At 37.1% G+C, this 21,037-nt stretch overlaps 2 protein-coding genes across 2 annotated transcripts; one reads left to right on the top strand and one right to left on the bottom strand.

Annotated features, from left to right (window-relative positions):
• Positions 1 to 320: 320 nt before the first annotated feature.
• Positions 321 to 1,629, bottom strand: LOC138905357 (uncharacterized). The gene is made up of 2 exons (XM_070193867.1): positions 1,242 to 1,629; positions 321 to 1,135 (listed from the first exon to the last, which is right to left on the bottom strand). The coding sequence occupies exons 1-2, from the start codon at positions 1,627 to 1,629 to the stop codon at positions 321 to 323; spliced, it is 1,203 nt and encodes a 400-aa protein (XP_070049968.1).
• Positions 1,630 to 12,226: 10,597 nt separating this feature from the next.
• Positions 12,227 to 14,462, top strand: LOC104120077 (1-aminocyclopropane-1-carboxylate synthase 3). The gene is made up of 4 exons (XM_009631766.4): positions 12,227 to 12,592; positions 12,697 to 12,828; positions 12,953 to 13,113; positions 13,233 to 14,462. The coding sequence occupies exons 1-4, from the start codon at positions 12,446 to 12,448 to the stop codon at positions 14,209 to 14,211; spliced, it is 1,419 nt and encodes a 472-aa protein (XP_009630061.1). The 5' UTR covers positions 12,227 to 12,445; the 3' UTR covers positions 14,212 to 14,462.
• Positions 14,463 to 21,037: the final 6,575 nt, after the last annotated feature.

Below are 21,037 nucleotides of genomic sequence, written 5' to 3'. Positions count from 1 at the left end.
ATGTAATTTGCAATATGCCTCATTTCCTGCCTTGGCAACACACACTTGTTGATGAATTTAAAGATCACCTTGTGGGGTGGCTTCATTTCACTCTTATAGACTGGCTTGGGCTCACTCTCTTATTCATTATCACAAAATTTCCGTGTGATAGCCAGGGCAGTTGGAAGAGAATCCAGACTGGGCCATTTCTGCCTAGTATAGTCATCATAGCCTTCAGAGGGTATGCCAAGGATTTCACCCAGTTCTTTAGAATCAAAAGAGATTTGGACCCCTTTCACTAGGCTGGTGACTCTGTCTTCCTTGACCTCAGCATTGGCCAATCATTCCACAATCTCATTACTAGCCAGTGTCCCATCCAACTGAAGGACCATGTCCTTCCACCCCTGTATCTCTAGCTTCTCTAGCAGAAAAATCATTCCTTCTTCTTCTAAGTCCTTCAACAATCTCCCCTTCAGAAATGTTCTTTTACCAAACTTTGTCAGCTTGTCCTTCTCACCATCAGAACCATCATCCTCTTCACCACTCCAATCATCTTCTTTAGTAATTTTCACTTGCTTGGCTTTCACTGCATACCTGGGTCGCTTAGCCGAGATAGAAGGTTCAACAGACTTAGAAACAGATGAAGACTTTTTTGAGGAAGTCTTGGCTTTCTTTGGCTTAGGAGTCTGAACCTCTACCTCTGCCACTTTTTCACTTTGATGGACCAGGTCCATCTCATCCAACTCAACAGCCTCAACATGCTCAACCACCTTTTCTTTCCCTTTATCCACTCTTTTCTTCTTACTCTCCTCTAAAGCTCTCTGCAACTCCTTCTCACTCTGCTTTAGCTTGCTCCTTGTAGTTCTTCCTCTTGGAAGAGAAATATCAGAGGTCTCAGAAGGAGCAGTTTTCCGCTTCTTGTTGGCTATTGCTGTCCCAGAGGTTGTAGCTTTAGTAGTTCCTTTCTTCTTGGGTTGGTAACTGTCACTTAATTTTTTCAAGAGATCAGCCAGTGTTTCCTCAACAGATAAACCAGGTTCGTCTGCTTGCTTTCCAAGATTTACTAGCCCTTCCGCGGCTTCTCCTGATCCACTTCCTCCTGTGTGTTCTGCCACCTTCTCCCTCCATCTCTGGCTCAGCTCCACAATTAACCATTCTAATAGATTTAAAGGTGGGTGAAGAATCAACCACTTCTTTCCCTTTTCCCCTCTCTTCACTCCGTACTCCCTCTCTCTCTTTTTCTTTTTCAATTTTATTTTTACCACCTCTCCTTCTTGTCTCAGGCATTTTCACATCTATCACAGACCCAACCAGGATGAACCTGATTTCTAAATTTTTAGCAATCTCAGAAATAATCTCAGATGAAGGTTTTGGGACGGAAGTTACATGTTCAGAATCGGAAGACCTAGTTTCTTCCCCCTCAGTCGCTGATTTAAAGGAATCACTCGAATTTTGTGAGTTTTGGGCTTGGCTTGCTTGAAGCTGGGCATTTAATTTTTGAGATAAAGCACTGCTGGCCACTGTTTTTCTAGCAAGCATTTTTACTCTCCTTTTTCTTGGTTTGGGGGTAGAACTAGGTTGAGGGTTTGTAGAGGAAGAGGAATGAGTAGGGTGTGGAGGAGTACCAAGGTTATTCCAGGGGTTAGACATTTTGGTTATGGTTTTGTGATGAAGGAAAAGGCTTGGATTGAATTCGAAGGCAAGGAAGAAAGAAAGGGTTTCGACTGTTTTTTTTTTTTTTTTCAAAAATAATGAAGAATTTGCAGAGTTGAATATGAGGGATTAAAAAGAGAAGTGTAATTAATACACAATGGCAGCTTTTTGTGGTCAATTAGAAGTTTAATCACTCTGCAATTTTCAGTTTGGATTGACAGTTACAGCTCCTCTAGAATCTAGGTGTTTTAATTCGGTGAGGATTCTTTAGTTGAAACAGAACTGGTTCAAATCTTTATTGGATAGGCTTTGGAAGATTTTGGACTATGGTAGAGTTCTGCTCATGATTTAAATACTAGTATTTCAAAATGTGCAGAGTGTAGAACACATACCTCATTTTTTTAGATAAACCAACACTGATGAACCAGGTTCTTCACGTAGAATCCTCTCATCCATGTCTCAATTTGCAAAAATAGAGAAAATTTCATTAGAGACCAGTGATTCATATTAAAACATGGCATAGGAGTATACTATTTACAGTATGAGACTGAGCAACAATTAATCTGGTTATTTACACAGCTTTCAGATTTTCTAACCAAATTTATTTTTTTATGTACAATCTAAATTGGTTCACTTAGGTGATCTTAATCATCCCTAATTCTAACATGTTCCTTTCAAAGTGCTCTCTACTTAGTGCTTTTGTAAAGATGTCAGCAATCTGTTTATCAGTAGCACAAAACTCTATAGTGATCAATCTCTTCTCATAATTGTCCTTTAAAAAGTGATGTCTAACATCTATGTGCTTTGTTCTTCTATGATGAACGTGGTTCTTTGTCATACTAATAGCACTAGTGTTATCATAAAAGATAGGGATACATCCAACATCGATTGCAAAATCCCTCAATTACTGTTTAATCTAAAATAGTTGAGCACAACATGAGGCTGCAGCCACATACTCGGCCTCAGCAGTAGATAAGGCCACAAAATTCTGCTTTTTAGTGGCCCAAGACACAAGGCATGAGCCAAGAAAGTGTGCCATACCTGAGGTGCTCTTTCTGTCCACTAGAAAACTTGCATAGTCAGCATCAGCATATCCCACAAGATTAAAATTACTACCTTTTGGATACCAAAGACAAAGATCAATGGTGCCTTTTAGATATCTCAAAATTCTTTGACTCCTTACGGATTTGCCTGAAATCTTGCACAAAGGCCTACACTGAAAACAATGTGAGGTCTACTAGCATTGAGATACAACAATGAGCCAATCATTCCCCTATACAACTTCTGATCGACAGATGAACCAGGTTCATCCATATCCAACTTTGTAGTTGTTGCAATAAGAGTGTCAATTTCTTTGGAATCTTCCATTTTAAACCTTTTAAGCAACTCTTTTACATACTTCTACTGATGGATCATAGTTCCATTTGAATTTTGTTTAATTTGTAAGCCTAAAAAGAAATTAAGCTCACCCATAATGCTCATTTCAAATTCACTCTCCATTAGTTTAGCAAAATCTTTACTTAACTTATTAGTAGTTGCTCCAAAGCTTATATCATCAACATATATCTGAACTACCAAGAGATCTTTACCTTTTTCTTTCAAGAACAAAGTATTGTCAATTTTACCTCTCTTATAGTCATGCACAAGCAAAAATTTTGATAATCTTTCATACCATGCTCTTGGCGCCTGCTTGAGCCCATAAAGTGCTTTGTCAAATTTGTATACATGATCAGGAATCTCCTTACTTTCAAACCCCAGAGGTTGCTTGACAAACACTTCTTCCTTTAGATAGCCATTTAGGAAGGCACTCTTAAGATCCATCTGGTGAAGGGTGAATTCCATGTAAGCAGCAAAGGCTATGAGGAGTCTTATTGCTTCCAACCTTGCAACTGGAGCAAAGGTTTCATCGTAGTATATGCCCTCCTCTTGGCTATATCCTTGAACCACCAATCTTGCCTTGTTCCTTGTAACAGTTCCATCTTCATTAAGTTTGTTTCTGAAGACCTATTTTGTGCCAATTACTGATCTGTCCAAGGGTCTTGGCACCAGATGCCAAACTTGACTCCTTTCAAATTGGTTGAGTTCATCTTGCATTGAATTTACCCTGTCTGTATCCTGCAAAGCCTCAACAATATTTTTAGGTTCAATAAGAGATAAGAAAGCATCAAAAGCACAAAGATTCTTTAATGAAGATCTGGTTTTGATTCCAGAGGTTGGATCAGTAATTATGTTCTCAATGGGATGAGAACTTTGATACTTATAAGGTTTCACAACCAACTGGTTTCCCCTTGATGTTCCTTCAATGCTTTGTTGCTGTGGAATAGGTTCATGGACAGGTTCCCTTGAGGTTTGAGAATCATTTCCTCTTTGTTCTATTCCCCCTGTCAGGTTGCCCTGGGTAGAAAGACCTGTTCCATCACCTGTTCTTTCTTCCAGTGCAGCTTCAATCTGGGCTGTGGTTTCATTTAAGTTTCTTACCAGCCCAATTGCTTCACCATCATATTCCTGTCTCTCAGAAAGAATGTTAGTTTCATCAAAAATCACATGAACACTTTCTTCAACATATATAGTTCTTTTGTTATATACCTTATATGCTTTACTATGTGAGGAATATCCCAAGAATACTTCCTCATCACTTCTGGGATCAAACTTGCCTAGGGAGTCTTTACCATTGTTGTGCACAAAATACTTGCATCCAAATGCCCTAAGATGGGATATATTTGGTTTTCTCCCTTTAAGCAACTCATAGGGAGTCTTCTCTACAAGAGGTCTAGTCATGCACCTATTTGTGATATAGCATGCAGTATTTATAGCTTCTGCCGAGAAGCTATGAGGCAGTTTACTAGAAAGAAGCATAGTCCTAACCATATCTTCAAGTGTCCTATTATTTCTTTCAACTACTCTATTTTGCTGTGGAGTCCTAGGAGCAGAAAAATTATGAATTATGCCATGCTCATCACAAAATTCAGCAAATTTAGTATTTTCAAATTCAGTGCCATGATCAGACCTAATTGATGCAAGTTGATTACCTAGTTGTTTCTGAGTTTTTCTAACAAAAGAAGTGAACATGTAAAATGCTTCATATTTAGATGTTAAAAATAATGTCCAAGTAAACCTAAAGTAATCATCAACAAGCACCATCACGTATCTTTTACCACATCTACTTAATGTTCTCATTGAACCACAGCGATCTATATGAACCAGTTCCATCGTTCTGGTGGTACTTACCACTTCCTTGCATTTAAAGGAGGGTCTTACCTGTTTTCCCCTTGCACAAGCCTCACAAACTTTGTCTTCCTCGAACTTGATGTTAGCCAGCCCTATCACCAGGTCCTTAGAGACTAATTTGTTGAGTTGACTTAAACTTGCGTGTCCAAGTCTCTTGTGCCAAAGGAGGGGATCATTGTCTAATAAACTTAAGCAAGTGAGTTTATTTTCTGACAATGTGGATAGATCTACAATATATATATTGTTCACTCTTTTTCCCTGCAAAACAATCTTGTCAGTGGTAAGATTAATCACAGAGCATTTAGTAGAGGTGAATGCTACCAAGTTACCTCTATCACACAGTTGTGATACACTAATTAGACTGTATTTTAGGTCGTCTATCAAATAGACATTCTCAATCGAGTGAGAGTCAGTCTTACCTACCTTACCAACCCTAATGATCTCACCTTTCTTCCTATTTTCAAAGGAGACATTACCTCCTTTGAGGTCCTCAAGTGAAAAGAACTGGTTCTTGCTTCTTGTCATGTGCTTTGAGCAGCCACTATCCATGTACCATATTTGGTTGCTCCCCTTCACTTGGACCTGTAAAAGGTAATCAGGGTTAGTCTTAGGAACCCAAAGTAGTTTGGGTCCCTTTCTATAAGCAAAAGGATGAATTAAATTCTTTTTAGCCCAACTTGGTAACCAATTCTTCCCTTAAACAAAAATTTTGCTCTTTTGACTGGCCCTTTCTTTTGCGTTACATTCACTTTTATAGTGACCAGTCTTACCACAGTGAGTATAAATCTTGTTCTCAGAAAGAGTGAGGTACTTTCTTTTAGGATCCCACTTAGGTAGCTGATTCCCAAAGCCAAGTCCTCTTCTATTGCTACTGTGATGTTCCTGTAGCCATGACAAAGCATCGGAGGACCTGTTCCATTTACTGGTTCTGTATAATTCATGCTTGACCTTGCCTAGATCCTCCTATACAACTCATCTTTCAGTTTGCCTACATTTTCTTCTAGCATGAGTTGTGTTCAATCAACTGTCTTCTTACTGGTTCCTAGTTTCAATTTTAGATTTTCAGATTTTAACTCAAGAACATTTGTTTCAAATGTATGAACCTAATTCTTCAGAGCAGTATTTTTACTCACAGTCTCACTAACTCTGAGTTCCAGGTTCTTACACTTTGCTTTTAAAATCACACAATCCTTAGACAACTGTTCTTTTTCTTTATTTATTACCTCAGATTCATCAATGAACTCTAGCAATAATTCAAAGAGTTTTTCTTTAGACAAAAACTTAATCTTGTCTTTGAGATGAATTATACTTACCTCAGATTCCTCATCTGATTCTCCAATTGCCATAAGTGCTTGTTCATCTCCATCTTCATCATCTGATTCCTCATCTGAACTTTCTCCCCAAGAAGCAACCATAGCCTTTGTTGATCTTTTGTTTTTCTTGGGATGAACATGTTCCTTCTTCATGTTCCTTCGTTTAGATATTTCCTTCTTCCATTCAATTTCTCACACTTGTAGCAACCCTCATTGGTCGTTTTTTCAGGAACCCTTGCTTTGTTGTAATTTCCACCTCTTGAAGAACATTTTCCTCTCATAAGGTATTTCTTGAAATCCTTGATGATCATAGCCATTGCATCTTCCTCCAGATCAGCACCTTCAGTGATTTTGAGTGCCAGACTCCTTTTCTTCTTGGGTACATCCATCTTCATGGTTTGCCTTCTAAGTTCATAAGTAGTGAGATTTCCAATTAGCTCATCCAACCTAAGTGTGGCAATGCTTTTTGATTCCTGAATAACAGTGATTTTGCTCTCCTATGAGACTGGCTGAACACTTGTCAAAATCTTCTCAACTTTGTCTTCTTCAAGAATAACCCTTCCAAGAGACTTAAGTTCATTTATTAGCATAGTGAACCTTGTATACATCTCTTGGATGGTTTCTCCTTCCTTCATAGTAAAATTCTCATATTGAGAATATAGTAACGTTCCTTTGGACCTCTTTACCTGAGGTGTTCCTTCATGAGCCACTTGCAAAGTGTCCCAAATTTTCTTAGTAGTAGTACAACTTTGAATTCTACTGTACTCATCTGGACGGATTCCACAAACAAGCCATTTCTTGGCTTTAGCATTCTTCTCCCATTTTATCAAGTCGTCAGCAGTGTAGTCAGCTCTTATTTTTGGCATCTCTTCTCCTTCGGCATTTATCTTCATGGTAGCCAATGGACCATCTGTGAAAATATCCCATAGCTCATAGTCTTCTCCTATGATGTGGTCTCTCATTCTATTTTTGCACCAGGAGTAGTACTAGCCATTGAAGAGTGAGGGCCTAGCAGTGGATTGCCCTTCCGAGTTTCCAGGTGATGCACTCATCTTGATTTTCTCCTAATGTGTTAGCCTTTTCAAGGATAACCTGCTCTGATACCAATTGATGTTTTATACGTCAATACCACACAAGAGCGGGGGAGGGGGGAGGAGAGGGTGATTTGTGTGGTGTCCAATTTTTCGCGTGCACAGATTATAAAAGGACCTGATTCTTCTATGTATTCTAACTACTACTGTTGCGGAATAATAAATACAGAAAATAAAGAACGTAAAGATTTTTACGTGGAAAACACCTGGCTCAAAAGGTAAAAAAACTGCGACCTACTTTCCAGTAGGATTTTTCCAAAACTCTTTACTAAATTAGTGAGCCAAAACAGCATTTACAAAAACTCTTTTGTAAACCTAGGATTACCTCTAACCCTTTGTAGCAAACTAGCCTCTAGCTATTTGCGACAAACTTCAAGTTAACTCTAACTTGAAACACAATGTACCTATTACAGATGCTTCTAGATAAAGCTGAAAAGGTACAAGTTAAAATCACCTACTATAAATAACTAGACTAAAAGACAACAGTTGGAACTAGTTCTTCTAGCTGGTTCAAGTAGCGTCAGATTCACACACTCAAATATCACTCGAACTGCTTGCAAAATTGCCTCGCTATTTCGGTCTCAATTCTTGCTTAACTTCTGCTTTTGTACGTCACTGTACAATAAGAACATTCTGCAATATATAGGAGTTAGTAGATAGAGAATTAACTAGAATCCTAATGCTACTCTTCCTTGATGGAAGAGTTCTAGTTAAACTCAACTCCTAAATCCTTCCTTATCTTAGATACCGTTCTTACTGAATAAGGAGTCCTTCTCCTTATCATTTTTGTAATCTTTTCGATCAGGAGATATCTCATTCTACCAGAATACGTTTATCTCCTGCATGTGCACCTCACGTGCCACTACTAGAAATTTGACAAAAACCGACCAAGGTCGACCGACCAACTTTGGTCGGTCAAAAAACCTACCAAAGTTGGTCGGTTTTTCAAAAAAAAAATTTATTTTTTTTACGAAACCGACCAACTTTGGTCGGTTTTCTTTAGGGCAAAAATGCGGGAAACTATTTTTATGTCCCGCGAAATTTATGTTTCAAGAAACCGACCAACTTTGGTCGGTTTTTCAATTAAAATAAATAAAAATTAATATTAAAAAAACCGACCAAAATTGGTCGGTTAATTCGGCCGGTTATTTAAAAAAACCGACCAACTTTGATCGGTAATTTTACTTTTTAATAAAACCGACCAACTTTGGTCGATTATTTTCGTGCGAAAATACAATTAAAGAGTATAAATCAAATAAAAGACAGTCTTAAAATAAAATGTATCAATGGTTTAGTGGTAGAATAGTATTCTGCCACAGTACAGACCCCGGTTCGATTCTCAGATGGTGAATCTTTTTATTACATAATTAAAATACCGACCAACTTTGGTCGGTTTTTTTTGCAATTTTTTTTTATTTAATTGACCGACCAAAGTTGGTCAGTAATTTCCGACCAACTTTGGTCGGTATGCCTTTTCGACCACAAAAATACCGTCCACATGTAAATGGTCGCGTTTTGGTCGATTTTGGCCATTACCGACCAACGCTGGTCGGTTTTTACCGGATTTCTAGTAGTGTGCTTTGACTCTGCCGGTGTCTATGTCTGCCAGTGATGGACCTGGTTCATATCTGAGTCCTTTGTCAATCTTCAAAACTATTTTCTTTCTTGGGCCAACAGGTTATATTGTTTCATTGCCAAATTATCACAGTGAAAAATGCATGAAATCGTTAATGTTAACAGTAAATTAAGCCTAGCATGCAGACAAGAGCAATTTGTGCTCTTGGACAGCTTATTTCAACTTTGAAATACACTTGAAACATATACATATACATATACAAAAAGTGAAGACTCGTTCATTATGGTCTAGACCAGTAGACCAGTAAGAATTAATTCCAACTCACAAATATGTATCAAGTCTTAGAACCATGACGCATGTGAGCTAGCTCATTACACATGAAGCTATTTCATCAGAATCAATACAAACGACGACAAATTTCGACACGATGCGCTGTTTCAACGATAGATATATTACCGAGTTTGTAGCCATAACGGGACAACTGCAGTCAATCCTAGGAAACAGAATCTACGCCATTTTTAGAGCTGGGGATCATGTCATTTCTTGTCCCTTAATTAAGCTTATCCAGAGGTTAAGTCAATCAGTCGAGACCACCATTTCTAGGATCAAGTCTGCCTCAGTGTTGGGCAGAACTGGAGCACGTTACAAGCGTATCCGTCCTTTATGTTCATAAGCGTCTAATTAAGCCAATTAACTCAGAATTAAATTCATTAAGAATTAACTTATATAGTGTCAATAATTTTTAATTACATGTAACTTGACTTATATTTCAAGGCATCAATCTTAGTTTAACTTTATGAATGATTACTTGTAATTTTCTTTCATGTTACCTAATAATGTAAAATATATCGAAATTAAACTCATCAATTATGTCGACTCATTGCCTAATTAATTATCTGGGAGTCATATGCTTTTGGTCAAAGCCTTCCGTTGACTTAATGCATCCATGGTGATAATTATTTGATTAGAACAAACTTTAGAGGACATGTTACAAATTCTACCTGTTTCCGCACCGATAAGATTACAACCTTACTTCTTCTACACGGCAAGGATTTGAATCTTTTTTATATATTTTTCTCCCTTAAAACAGATAAACTTCTTTATTAATTCGGGCAATGTCACATTTTTGTAAATAAATTTCTTCTTTTCCGCTTTTCCGGATAATCTAAAATGCCTAGGTCGTCATTTGAAAGTGTAGCTTCTAAATAGAAAAAGTAGTTGAGAACCGTATTATGAGTTAATCACCAACATTGTTTTGTCAAAAATCGATATGATAGAATCTCTGTCACTAGTGTTTGTTCCCTCTAATTTTGTCAAGATATCGACTTGAAGCAGAAATCAGTTTTCCCATAGTCTAATGGTCCTTTACACCAAAACTAAGAAATATAAAGTAAAAACCGGACATTGCTACAGCAAGGATTATGAGTTGTTGTCTTTCACTTTTTTAGATTTTTCAAACTTGTAATAAGGAGACAAAAAGAGATCCAAATCTGGGAGCGCCCTTTCGGTAGCACACCACTATTACCAACCCTGCTATCCTACCTCTATGTAAGACTAAACAATATTTATTACTCCTACTTACTATATTAAGATATAAATTCTGAGTCCCTTTGCTATTCACTTCTATTTGTTACGCGAAATAACCAGGGCAATCAAAAAGATTACAGAGAACCTTTCTTTTTTAGGATCACTTTGAACTGAACTTTACGACCAGACCCTTCTAACCGCCCTGGCCATGTGATTTTGACGCAAATACCAAATATTGACTAGGACATTCCTTTTAGCTAAATCAGTTGGCTAATACTACCGGCGGAATTAGCTTGTTTACCCCTTTGCAATAAATTTCTGATCTTTAGTGGTTGAAACTTCATCTTCTATTATCCCTTCTCCTAATATTTGCATATCCACTTCATCAAGTAAGTTTGAAACAAACTGTTGGTTAATACTAGTGACGGAATTCATTTATTTACTATGCAATAAATTTCTGAGCTTTAGTGGTTGAAACTCTATACGTAAGTACAGAATTTCAATTGATCATGCAGTACTTATTGTCACACTTTCCCAACTTAGTAAACTTTTTATTATCGTTTCTTGACATTATTATGTTTTTGCCTTTGCAAAACAAAGATTTTGTTGGGACACTTATACGTACATATCATATTCGGAAAATACCCCAAAAAGAACTCTACCATCCCACTGTTTTATATACCAACTTTCTGGTTGTTAGGAACCACGGCAATTTCAGTTTTTTCTAATTAATTTGCAATATGCAATTTACTAAACGTAAACGAGTTGAATTTTGAATTTTATCAATCCAATAGAGTAAAGTATAATTGAGCCATTTACAAAAATGTGAAAATTGGATGTCAATTTGGGTCTAAACGCATTAAACCGTGTGAATGCTCGATTTGTGCAAACCAAATTGAACTTGTGCATACAGCTGTGCTATGACTAGCGTAAGAGTTCTTTTCTTTACCTGGACAGCGCATTTCAGTGTAGGCAACTAGTTGATGTACGGCTGAGGTTGACTTTAACTCTTGAATGTCACGTGCTATCTTGCTTGAAATTAGAAAATTACTACTGATGTTGAAGAACACTTTATTAAGAGATTTTAATTTCTTCTGAACTGGGACACGTAAAGCTTTATAATAAAAGAATTAAGTGAGAATTTTAACTTTATACTGAACTCTTTTAATGTTACGTAGTAAAACGATTTAGAAATAAGAAAATGAGTTTTGGGTTTTGTAGCCCCACCTGTGAGGGGAGACCGGGGACGGCGAGATAAGTGGCCGACACACAGTAAGAGATGGGCCAGTCGCAGGGGGCAAATGGACCAGGGCACGGTCACCGTCGGTCCAAATTTTAGATGGGCTTATTTCTACTTCTACCCATTGTTGTCTTTTAGATTTTCTTGTTGGTATATGCATTCGACTTCTCCATTACTCGTAAGTATATTTTCCCCTTGAAATATTATCAATGCAGAATAAACATAAAATTAATCTAGAGAAGTTGCAATTGGTAGGTTTACCAGTACTGATGTGTGCACAGTTTTCAAAGATTTTGTGAATGACTTTTAGATGGAGAGTTAGGGACAATAGTGCTACTCTAAAATCCCAAGTAAGTGACGCTTTCTTTTAATGAGCTTAGAGAGCACGGAACTATAAATGTCCTTAAATTACTATACATTAAACACAAATTCAACGGTGCTAAAACGCGTCAAATTAGACATAGACTTAAAAGAATTAATATTGTTTAAAAAGGAATTTAAGAGCTTAAGAGTCAAAAGCATTATGGGGAAATTGGCTGACGTGTTGTTTCTTGCATTGGCAAAACTCCTATATATAGCCATGGAAATGCCAGCAAATAGCAACAACATCTCCATCTCATATTCTCATTCTATCTAAACTACAATCTCCCCTTCATTCTTTCCAAATCAAACTCTTTTTTCAAAATTTCGTCAATCTCTCAAAACTTTTTCCAAGTGATTACTTGTTACGTCCAACTCTTCCTAATTAATTCGCTTCTTGCTGGCATATTTCAGTCAAGCTTTAATTTGTGGCTATATTTATTTCGCAAAATATACCCAGAAACTAACACCACAAAAGATGAAGCTGCTGTCAGAGAAAGCCACGTGCAACTCTCACGGACAAGATTCTTCATATTTCCTAGGATGGCAGGAGTATGAAAAAAACCCATACGATGAAGTTCACAATCCTAAAGGAATAATCCAGATGGGTCTTGCAGAGAATCAGGTTATTAAAAAACACAAACTCATTTCTGTTCTGTTCTTACAAATTCCCATCTCTGATTGTCGGCAGTCACATTCTTTCTTCTGACAGTGTGTTTTCTTGTGCAGCTCTCTTTCGATTTATTAGAATCATGGCTAGCACAAAACCCAGACGCAGCTGGGTTTAAGAGAAACGGAGAGTCAATATTCAGAGAGCTTGCTCTGTTTCAAGATTACCATGGCCTTCCAGCTTTCAAGAATGTACGTATCTACTTCACTAATAACATGTGATTAATTATTCTCAATCATGTAGAGTAGCCGTGAAGTATATATACGTATGTTTGACATCATTATCTCACGTTGTCGTCTTTATATTATAATGCAGGCAATGACTAAATTCATGTCAGAAATCAGAGGAAACAAAGTAAGCTTTGATTCAAACAAGCTCGTTCTTACTGCCGGTGCAACTTCCGCAAATGAAACTCTCATGTTTTGCCTAGCTGACCAAGGCGACGCTTTTCTCCTTCCTACCCCATACTACCCTGGGTACGTTCCATCAATTATTACTATAGTCCTACAAAATAACTACTAGCTACTCCCTCCGTTAATGCCTATATATATTTGTACTTTACTGATGGTTCTTTTGCATTGCGTAATTAATGCAGATTCGACAGAGACCTCAAATGGAGAACAGGAGCTGAGATTGTGCCAATACAGTGCACAAGTTCAAATGGCTTCAGAATTACAGAATCCGCTCTTGAAGAAGCTTATCTAGAAGCCAAAAGGCGCAACCTTAGAGTGAAAGGTGTTCTAGTGACCAACCCATCAAACCCATTGGGTACAACACTAAGCCGAAACGAGCTTGAGCTGCTTCTTACTTTCATTGACGCAAAAGGCATCCATCTCATTAGTGACGAGATCTATTCGGGGACTGTTTTTAACTCGCCTAGCTTCGTCAGTGTCATGGAAGTTCTAAGTGAAAAGAACTACATGAAAACCGAAGTTTGGGAACGAGTTCACATTGTTTACAGTCTTTCGAAAGATCTTGGCCTTCCCGGTTTTAGAGTTGGTGCAATTTACTCCAACGACGAGATGGTTGTCTCAGCTGCAACAAAGATGTCCAGTTTCGGTTTAGTATCTTCCCAGACTCAGTACCTTCTATCAGCCATGCTCTCCGACAAAAAATTCACGAAAAAGTACATCTCTGAAAATCAAAAGAGGCTAAAGAAACGACATGCAATGCTTGTACGAGGTCTTCAAAATGCCGGTATTAACTGCCTCGAAAGCAATGCTGGTTTATTTTGTTGGGTTGACATGAGGCACTTACTAAGCTCCAACACATTTGAAGCTGAAATTGACTTATGGAAGAAAATAGTGTACGATGTTGGCCTAAACATTTCACCTGGATCATCATGCCATTGTAATGAACCAGGTTGGTTTCGTGCATGTTTTGCTAACATGTCCAAGGATACACTAAACCTTGCCATGCGACGTATGAAGGCTTTTGTGGAGTCCACTGCTATCAGTACCAATAATCCAACTCACCAAACTTATCAACAGTCTAACACAACAAGTTCAAAGAAGAAGTCATTCTCCAAGTGGGTTTTTCGGCTATCGTTTAACGACCGTCAAAGAGAACGATAGACCAGTGTGAACGTACCCTTGTCCAGATGATTTTTTTACTCAACATTTAGAAATGTTGAGTTCCCCAATATTTTTTTGTATGATCAAAATACTTTTAAATTTTCTTTTTTGTATGTAGAGGGTGCACTCTGTCCATGTGATGGACGAGAAGTGGTTTATCTTAATTTTTGTAAATGTCTCGAAGATCGGATATCTGCAGCGAATCTTCTTGAACTGTTCAATGTTCAAATTAGTACTACATGATTATCTCATAGTATATCTTTCTTGAAATGTCAATCATTTAATCCACATGATGGTGATAATGAGTATTGATATTTAAACATGTCTATTTGATCTATATTATTTATTGTAGATTCCTCATGTTATGATACACAAATTAATTGCAATGACATGCTACATGCTAGAGGCGGAATTAACGGCAAAACAACGTGTTCTATCATGCCGACGTTAGACGTTGGACGTTGGCCGGTTTACTTAACTTACGAGTAATTAATATTTTATTTTCTCAACCGACTTTTTTTCTGTTGACAAGAGTATATAGAAGGTAGGAGGAGAAAAATACGACGTTGTTCAATCCGTAGAAGCAGCATTCTCATTGGTGGGTCCAACCTAGAAATAGTCAGAAGACAAATGAGTCTTTTATTGTCCTTCTCAAAGGATTTCTTAGGGTTCCGAAAATCATTCTTTTTCTGGGTACCGCAATAAGATAAACCCTAGCCTCATAGAATTTTTGGACAAAAAAGATAAAAAGAAAGGAAGAAAAGGTGGAGTCGAAAAAAAGAGAGTAGGAAGTAGTTTGCTTGCAAGTAATTGCAAAGTTTCTACGCTAGCTTTTGTAACTTTCTACTTTTTTCCTGGGTTTGAGTGTTGCGTTTAATGATAATGAGCGCTTACAAATCTACGCTCCCATTATTTTGCTGTCAAATGCTGGTTCACTAAGATTAGTTTTGGAATGTGTGTTAAACTTCTGGGGGAGCATCATTTGATCCAAAAGGAATTACACCTTTAATTTGATTAATGGATATGTGGATCTTCACGTGTTTAGTTGAGCACTTCAGCTTATCTTACGTTGTGGCCTCCGTATTGTTGTTCTTAAAACTAGTAACAATTAAATTTGTACGCGATTTAAAGGATACGTAATTTAATTTAATACGAATAATCTAATAACAACAAATAAATAAATTAAAGAGAAACAAAACGATCAAATCAAATGTGATGGAACAATTAAGCATGGATTTAAGTCGAACGCTAAAACTGGTTTCGATCGAGCCCTCGAGACGGACTCAGTTGCAACTAAATAAATAAGTAGCTGAAGAATACTTTGAACAATAGCTAGAAGACAAAAAAAAAAAACTTTAATGTTTTGATATGCATGCTAATAGTGGTTGAAAAATGAAAAGGTTCTCCTCTTTATATAGTTGGAGAGTTTCAATCCTAGTACAAATCTAAATAAGGTAAAAATCCTTCTCTTCTTGTAAATTATGATCCGAAGTTGATATCGGTCGAGATTTGTGCCGTAATATCCAGTTGATGGCGGATATTTTGGCCCCCGTTCGTTCTCTCTAATCGTCTTCCCTTTAGCCTCGATTCTTTATTTTGCTCGAGCTCGATTCTTCTCGTGTTTGGTCATGTCCGAATTTTGGTGCGTCATTTGTCCCTGAGCTCTGATCTAGGGAGCCTCGACTTTACCCAAGCCTGCGATGAACCACGTCGTTTCCTATTTCATTATTGAAAAATTGGGGATAACTTTATTTCCGATTTTACCAGTACACATATATACTGTATTCTTTCGAATCACTTAAACGATAATGGTAGGTCATAACAATACAAACACTAATTGCTAACCTACTTGCCACTTATAAATCTAGCAATATGTTATAACTAGTCTAAATACACGGATAGTATAGTCCTTACTGTCACAGTCTGTGTAATTTAAATTTGATTTATTTGCGTTTAACTTCTATATACTAGATCATTAATCAGCTAAAAGATACTTTCTCCGTTCGCTTTTACTTGTCTACTATTGACTTTGCACATCTTTTAAAAAATAATAAATAGAGTGCATGATTTACTATGATACCCATATTAATTGGTGTATATTCTTAATGAATGTGAAAAATGATTTGGAATGAGTAATTAATGACACGGGCAAAACAGAAAAAATAAATTATTTTTCTCTTGATATGTGAAAAATAAGTAAAAATAAAAATTTATTTATGGAATACTTGACAAGTAAAAGTGAACGGAGGGAGTAATAATAATAATTAATAATATTCTAATATTGTTACCATGTACTCCTCATATTGTTTACCCCAAAATGGATAACAATTAAATTTGTATGCGGTTTAAAGGATATGTGATTTAATTCAACACGAATAATTAAGAATAATAAATAAATGAAATGAAGACGAAATAAACGATCAAACCAATCGCAACATTATGAACAAGCCTAGTTTTAGATTGAGTAGTGAAACTCGTCCTCGATTGGACACTCGATTCAAGCCTCGTCGAGAATGAAGAAAAGAACAATTGAGTAATGCCTTTAATAGTAGCTAGAAGACAAAAGTAAATTTTTATTGCTTTGAATTGCATGTTAAAAAGTTTTAGATCAAAAAAAACTTCATCTTTATATAGTAGGAGAATTTGAGTCGTCTAAAAAGGGTAAAAATTTTCTTTTTCCGGTAATTGTTGATCCATAATTATGTGATGACCCAAAATATCATCTTTAAATTTAATAATTAATTCTGTATTCTAAGACCTCGAAAAGCACTATTTATCATTACTCAACTTGCATGCACAGTCCGTAAAATTTTTCGGAAAATGTTTATGCGAAAAATGAATTAAAATATGAATTAGAGCTTTAAAACTCAACTGAATTGACCTTGGTCAACATTTTTAGCAAACAGACTCAGATCAGTATTTTGACAATTTTGGTAGGCCCGTATCGTGATTTGGGACTTGGGCGTATGCCCGGAATCAAATTCCGAAGCCCTTAGCCCGAGATATGGAATTTTGAAGAAAAATTAAAATTTTAAATTCAAATAGTGACCGGATGTCGAATTATGTGCAAACGACCTCGGAATAGAATTTTGATGATTCCAACAGTTTCGTATAGTGATTTTGGATTTAGGAGCGTGATCGAAATTTTTTTTGAAGTCCGTAGTGAAATTAGGCTTGAAATGGCTAAAATAGGATTTTAAGTTTGGAAGTTTGACCGTGGAGTTGGCTTTTTGATATCGGGGTCGGAATCCAGTTCTGAAAATTTTAACATCTCCGTTATGTCATTTATGACTTGTGTGCAAAATTTGAGGTCAATCGGACTTGATTTGATAGGTTTCGACATCGAATGTAGAAGTTGGAAATTTTTAAGATTTAATAGGCTTGAATCTATGTGTGATTCGTATTTTTAGTGTTGTGGGATGTGATTTGAAGACTCGACTAAGTTTGTATGATGATTTAGGACTTGTTGGTATTTTTGGACGGGGTCCCAAGTACCCCGAGTGAGATCCGGATCGAAATCAGATCAATTTTTGGACTTAGCTGAATTTGCAGCTTCTGGTGTCATCGCACGTGCGGAGGGACTGACCGTAGGTGCGGACTCGCACAAGCGAGTTGTGGCTCACATAAGCGGATGAAGGGCTGCCCAGTTGAAGCCGCAGATGCGGCTCATGTTGCGCAGAAGCGAGAGGAAGGGCGCAGGCGCGGGCAGGTCCGCAGGTGCGATGGAATTTTCCGCACCTGCGAAGGCGCATATACGGTTCAAAGCTCGCAGAAGCGAAGGCAGCTGGGCTGAGCAATTTTCGCAGATGCGAGACCGCAGGTGCGAGAACTTTATCCGCACGTGCGAAAGCACTGACCAGATTACAAAAACAGAAGGGTTCCAATATTTGTTTTTCATTTGGACATTTTCAACACGATTTTGGGCAATTTTTCAGAGAGAATTCACGGGAAAACTTGAGGTAAGTCACATGTGATTATTTTTAGTCAATTATATTGGATTATCATTGAATATTTCGAATAGATTACATGTTTTTGAGGTGAAATTAGATGATTTGGGCCTAGGGATTTCAAAATGAGAATTTGAGATTTGGAGGTCAAGTTGATGTCGGATATTTATAAAAATAGTATGGTTAGACTCGTAGTTGAATGGGCGTTCATATTTCGTAACTTTCGCCAGATTCCGAGTCGGGCCATTTTTGAGTTAATTTCGAATTTTGTTGAAAAATATAGTATTTTCTTATGAAATTGATTCTATAATTTTTGTTGACTGTATCGAATTAATTATGACTAGATACGAGTCGATCGGAATCGAAAAATCGTGAAATAGCATACTACTTGGTTAAATTTGAGCAAGTCGAGATAAGTGACTTGTCTAACCTTGTATGGGGAAAATTTTTCCTTGAATTGATATTAATGTGATTATTAAAATTTATTGAAAGTTGTGTACACGAGGTGACGAGTGTGTACACGGGCTAAATATGAAAGATTATATTTTTAAATTGTGTTGATCATTGTTGCGCATTTATTAAATTATTTTATCTTGTTATATTCTTCATCATTGATCTGAGATATATACCTTAAATTTGTTTGACCTTTTCTTGCTAATTGTTATACCTGTTTAGTTAAAACTTGGTTTCTTTTATTCTGTGCACTATTTGAAGGGTGATTTTATTTAAATTAAATATTATTAATATGAAGTATTTGACATTTTAAATTTGATATTGAAGCAACGTATTAAAGATTTTGAAATATTATTTTCCTGAATTATTTATTCTTAAATATTTTGTAAGATTTTTGTACTCATTGTGATGGAGCCGTGAGCTCTTTATTGTGAAAAAATATTATTGTTGAATTATTTTTGGCAAGTTACATTGTTTGAGCACTTGAGGTACAAATTGTGATATATTGTGATATTGTTACGTATGTGGTGGTATAAAGTCTGGATATTAAAATGCATGCGGTGAGATATGGGTGGCTTGATATGCGTGGCTAGTAGGGGGAACTACTAGAAGTCATGCGGTGTGATAAGGATGGCTAAAACGTGGGATGCTATTTCGGAAAAAATATTTTTCTTTCTAATAAATTGTGAAGGCTCCCGTGGTGAGATAAGGAAATGAGATATTGTGAATTTATTTATGATTTGGGACTACGAGGCGGTACCTCGAGAGTGCCCTTGTTGATATTGATTTATGGCCGCAGTTGCTCTGATTATTTATTGTGATTTTCTTAAAGTTAAAAGGAAATTCGGTTTTGTTTCCACGAGATATTACTTGAAATTATGTTTTATTTCCACGAGATATTATTTGAAATTCTGTTTTGTTTTCACGAGATATTATTTGCCATTATTTTGCTTAATTAAATGGTGACACACTACCTGATTCATTTCCAATGTTATTTTATTTTACTATATTGTTAAACATTTTACCATGCCATTATTATATTCCAGTAGGGCCTCACCTGACCTCGTCACTACTCTACCAAGGTTAGTCTTGGCACTTACTGGGTACCGCCGTGGTGTACTCATACTACGCTTTTGCACATCTTTTTATGCAGATCCAGGTACATCTTACCAGCCTAGACGTCAGTGAGTTACCTGCGCACGGTGACTTCGAGGTATATCTGTCAGCGTCCGCAGACTCCGGAGTCCCCTTCTATCATTTTTATGTTGCTTCCATATTTTTCTTTAGACCTTGATATATAGAGACATTAAGAATAAATTCTTAGAAGCTCGTAACTTATTTCTACCGGATTTTGGGAGTTGAAATTGTTTGAATTGTAGTTTATTTATTTCATATATTTATTATTATTCCGCATTGATAGGCTTACCTAGTCTTAGAAACTAGGTGCTATCACGACATCCTACGGAGGGAATTTGGGGTCGTGACAAATTGATACTGAACGGGATCCACAACGTAGTATCCGGTTGAGGGCGAATATTACGGCCCTCTATCCGCCATGCATAATCGTTCACCGAGTCTCCTGAGGTCCATAAGATGTACTTGGTCCGGGGGTACGTCGATTTACCGTATTTGATCTCAGATACGTCGTTTATCCTCATTACGTATCAATACGAGGGGTTCTTGGCCTCGATCAGGATCATGTCGAGCCGCACTTCCACTTCGTTCTTTCATTGGGAAATCAGGAAAACGTTTACCCTCAAATTTACCTGTACACAGATAGTCTCCTCGTTTTCCGGAGAGTAGATTTATCAAAGTGTCGGGAAGTGATAAACTAACCATGTTTCCTTTTTTCGTACGTTACAACCGAGTTGATGGGTCAGCAAAACACCCCGTCAGTCGCGTCGTTATGACTTCGGACACGTATCAGCCGCCAGTTGACTGTGCTCGAATGCAAAATATCACGCATTGATTATCCTTCTTCAATAAAAGCTTCGACCCTTATTTTCACTTTTTCACTTTTCGATTCTAGAGCTCTTTGATTTACCCTCAAATTTTCCACTAAACTCTATCCTCTTCAAATCTTCATATATTGCTTCTTTTATCTTCATATCTTCATCCTCATCTTCATACCTCCATATTTCTCTTCTAACCTTCATATTTTTCAGAATTCGATGGCAAAAACTTCCAAATTTATGCCCCAGCAAACCGCACCTTCAACTTCCAACCTAGTCACGGATGTCGAGGTAGCCATTCTTGAGGTGGTAGCGGAGCCTCCTTTAAAGAGTTTCGTTATCGGGGGCTGCTCTATTGAAAATGACTTCAAAGTCGAGAAGGCCTCTAGTCAACAAGATCGAGGCGATGGAGCATTGAGGTACATATGCTCTGTTACCGAGGATACACTCCCCATAGTTCGGGTGGATTGCAAC

The sequence above is a fragment of the Nicotiana tomentosiformis genome, chromosome 2, assembly GCF_000390325.3.
Source record: "Nicotiana tomentosiformis chromosome 2, ASM39032v3, whole genome shotgun sequence".
In the NCBI taxonomy this organism is placed as follows: Eukaryota; Viridiplantae; Streptophyta; class Magnoliopsida; order Solanales; family Solanaceae; genus Nicotiana; species Nicotiana tomentosiformis.
This window is presented reverse-complemented; position numbering and strand designations above follow the sequence as displayed.

Excerpts from the sequence above, each read along its gene's own strand:
- LOC104120077 (XM_009631766.4), top strand. The coding sequence starts at position 12,446 with ATGAAGCTGCTGTCAGAGAAAGCCACGTGCAACTCTCACGGACAAGAT. Across the intron at positions 12,593-12,696 it reads TGGGTCTTGCAGAGAATCAG|CTCTCTTTCGATTTATTAGA; the intron begins GTTATTAAAAAA and ends TTTCTTGTGCAG. Across the intron at positions 12,829-12,952 it reads GCCTTCCAGCTTTCAAGAAT|GCAATGACTAAATTCATGTC; the intron begins GTACGTATCTAC and ends ATTATAATGCAG.
- LOC138905357 (XM_070193867.1), bottom strand. The coding sequence starts at position 1,629 with ATGTCTAACCCCTGGAATAACCTTGGTACTCCTCCACACCCTACTCAT. Across the intron at positions 1,136-1,241 it reads TGAGACAAGAAGGAGAGGTG|AATGGTTAATTGTGGAGCTG; the intron begins GTAAAAATAAAA and ends TAAATCTATTAG.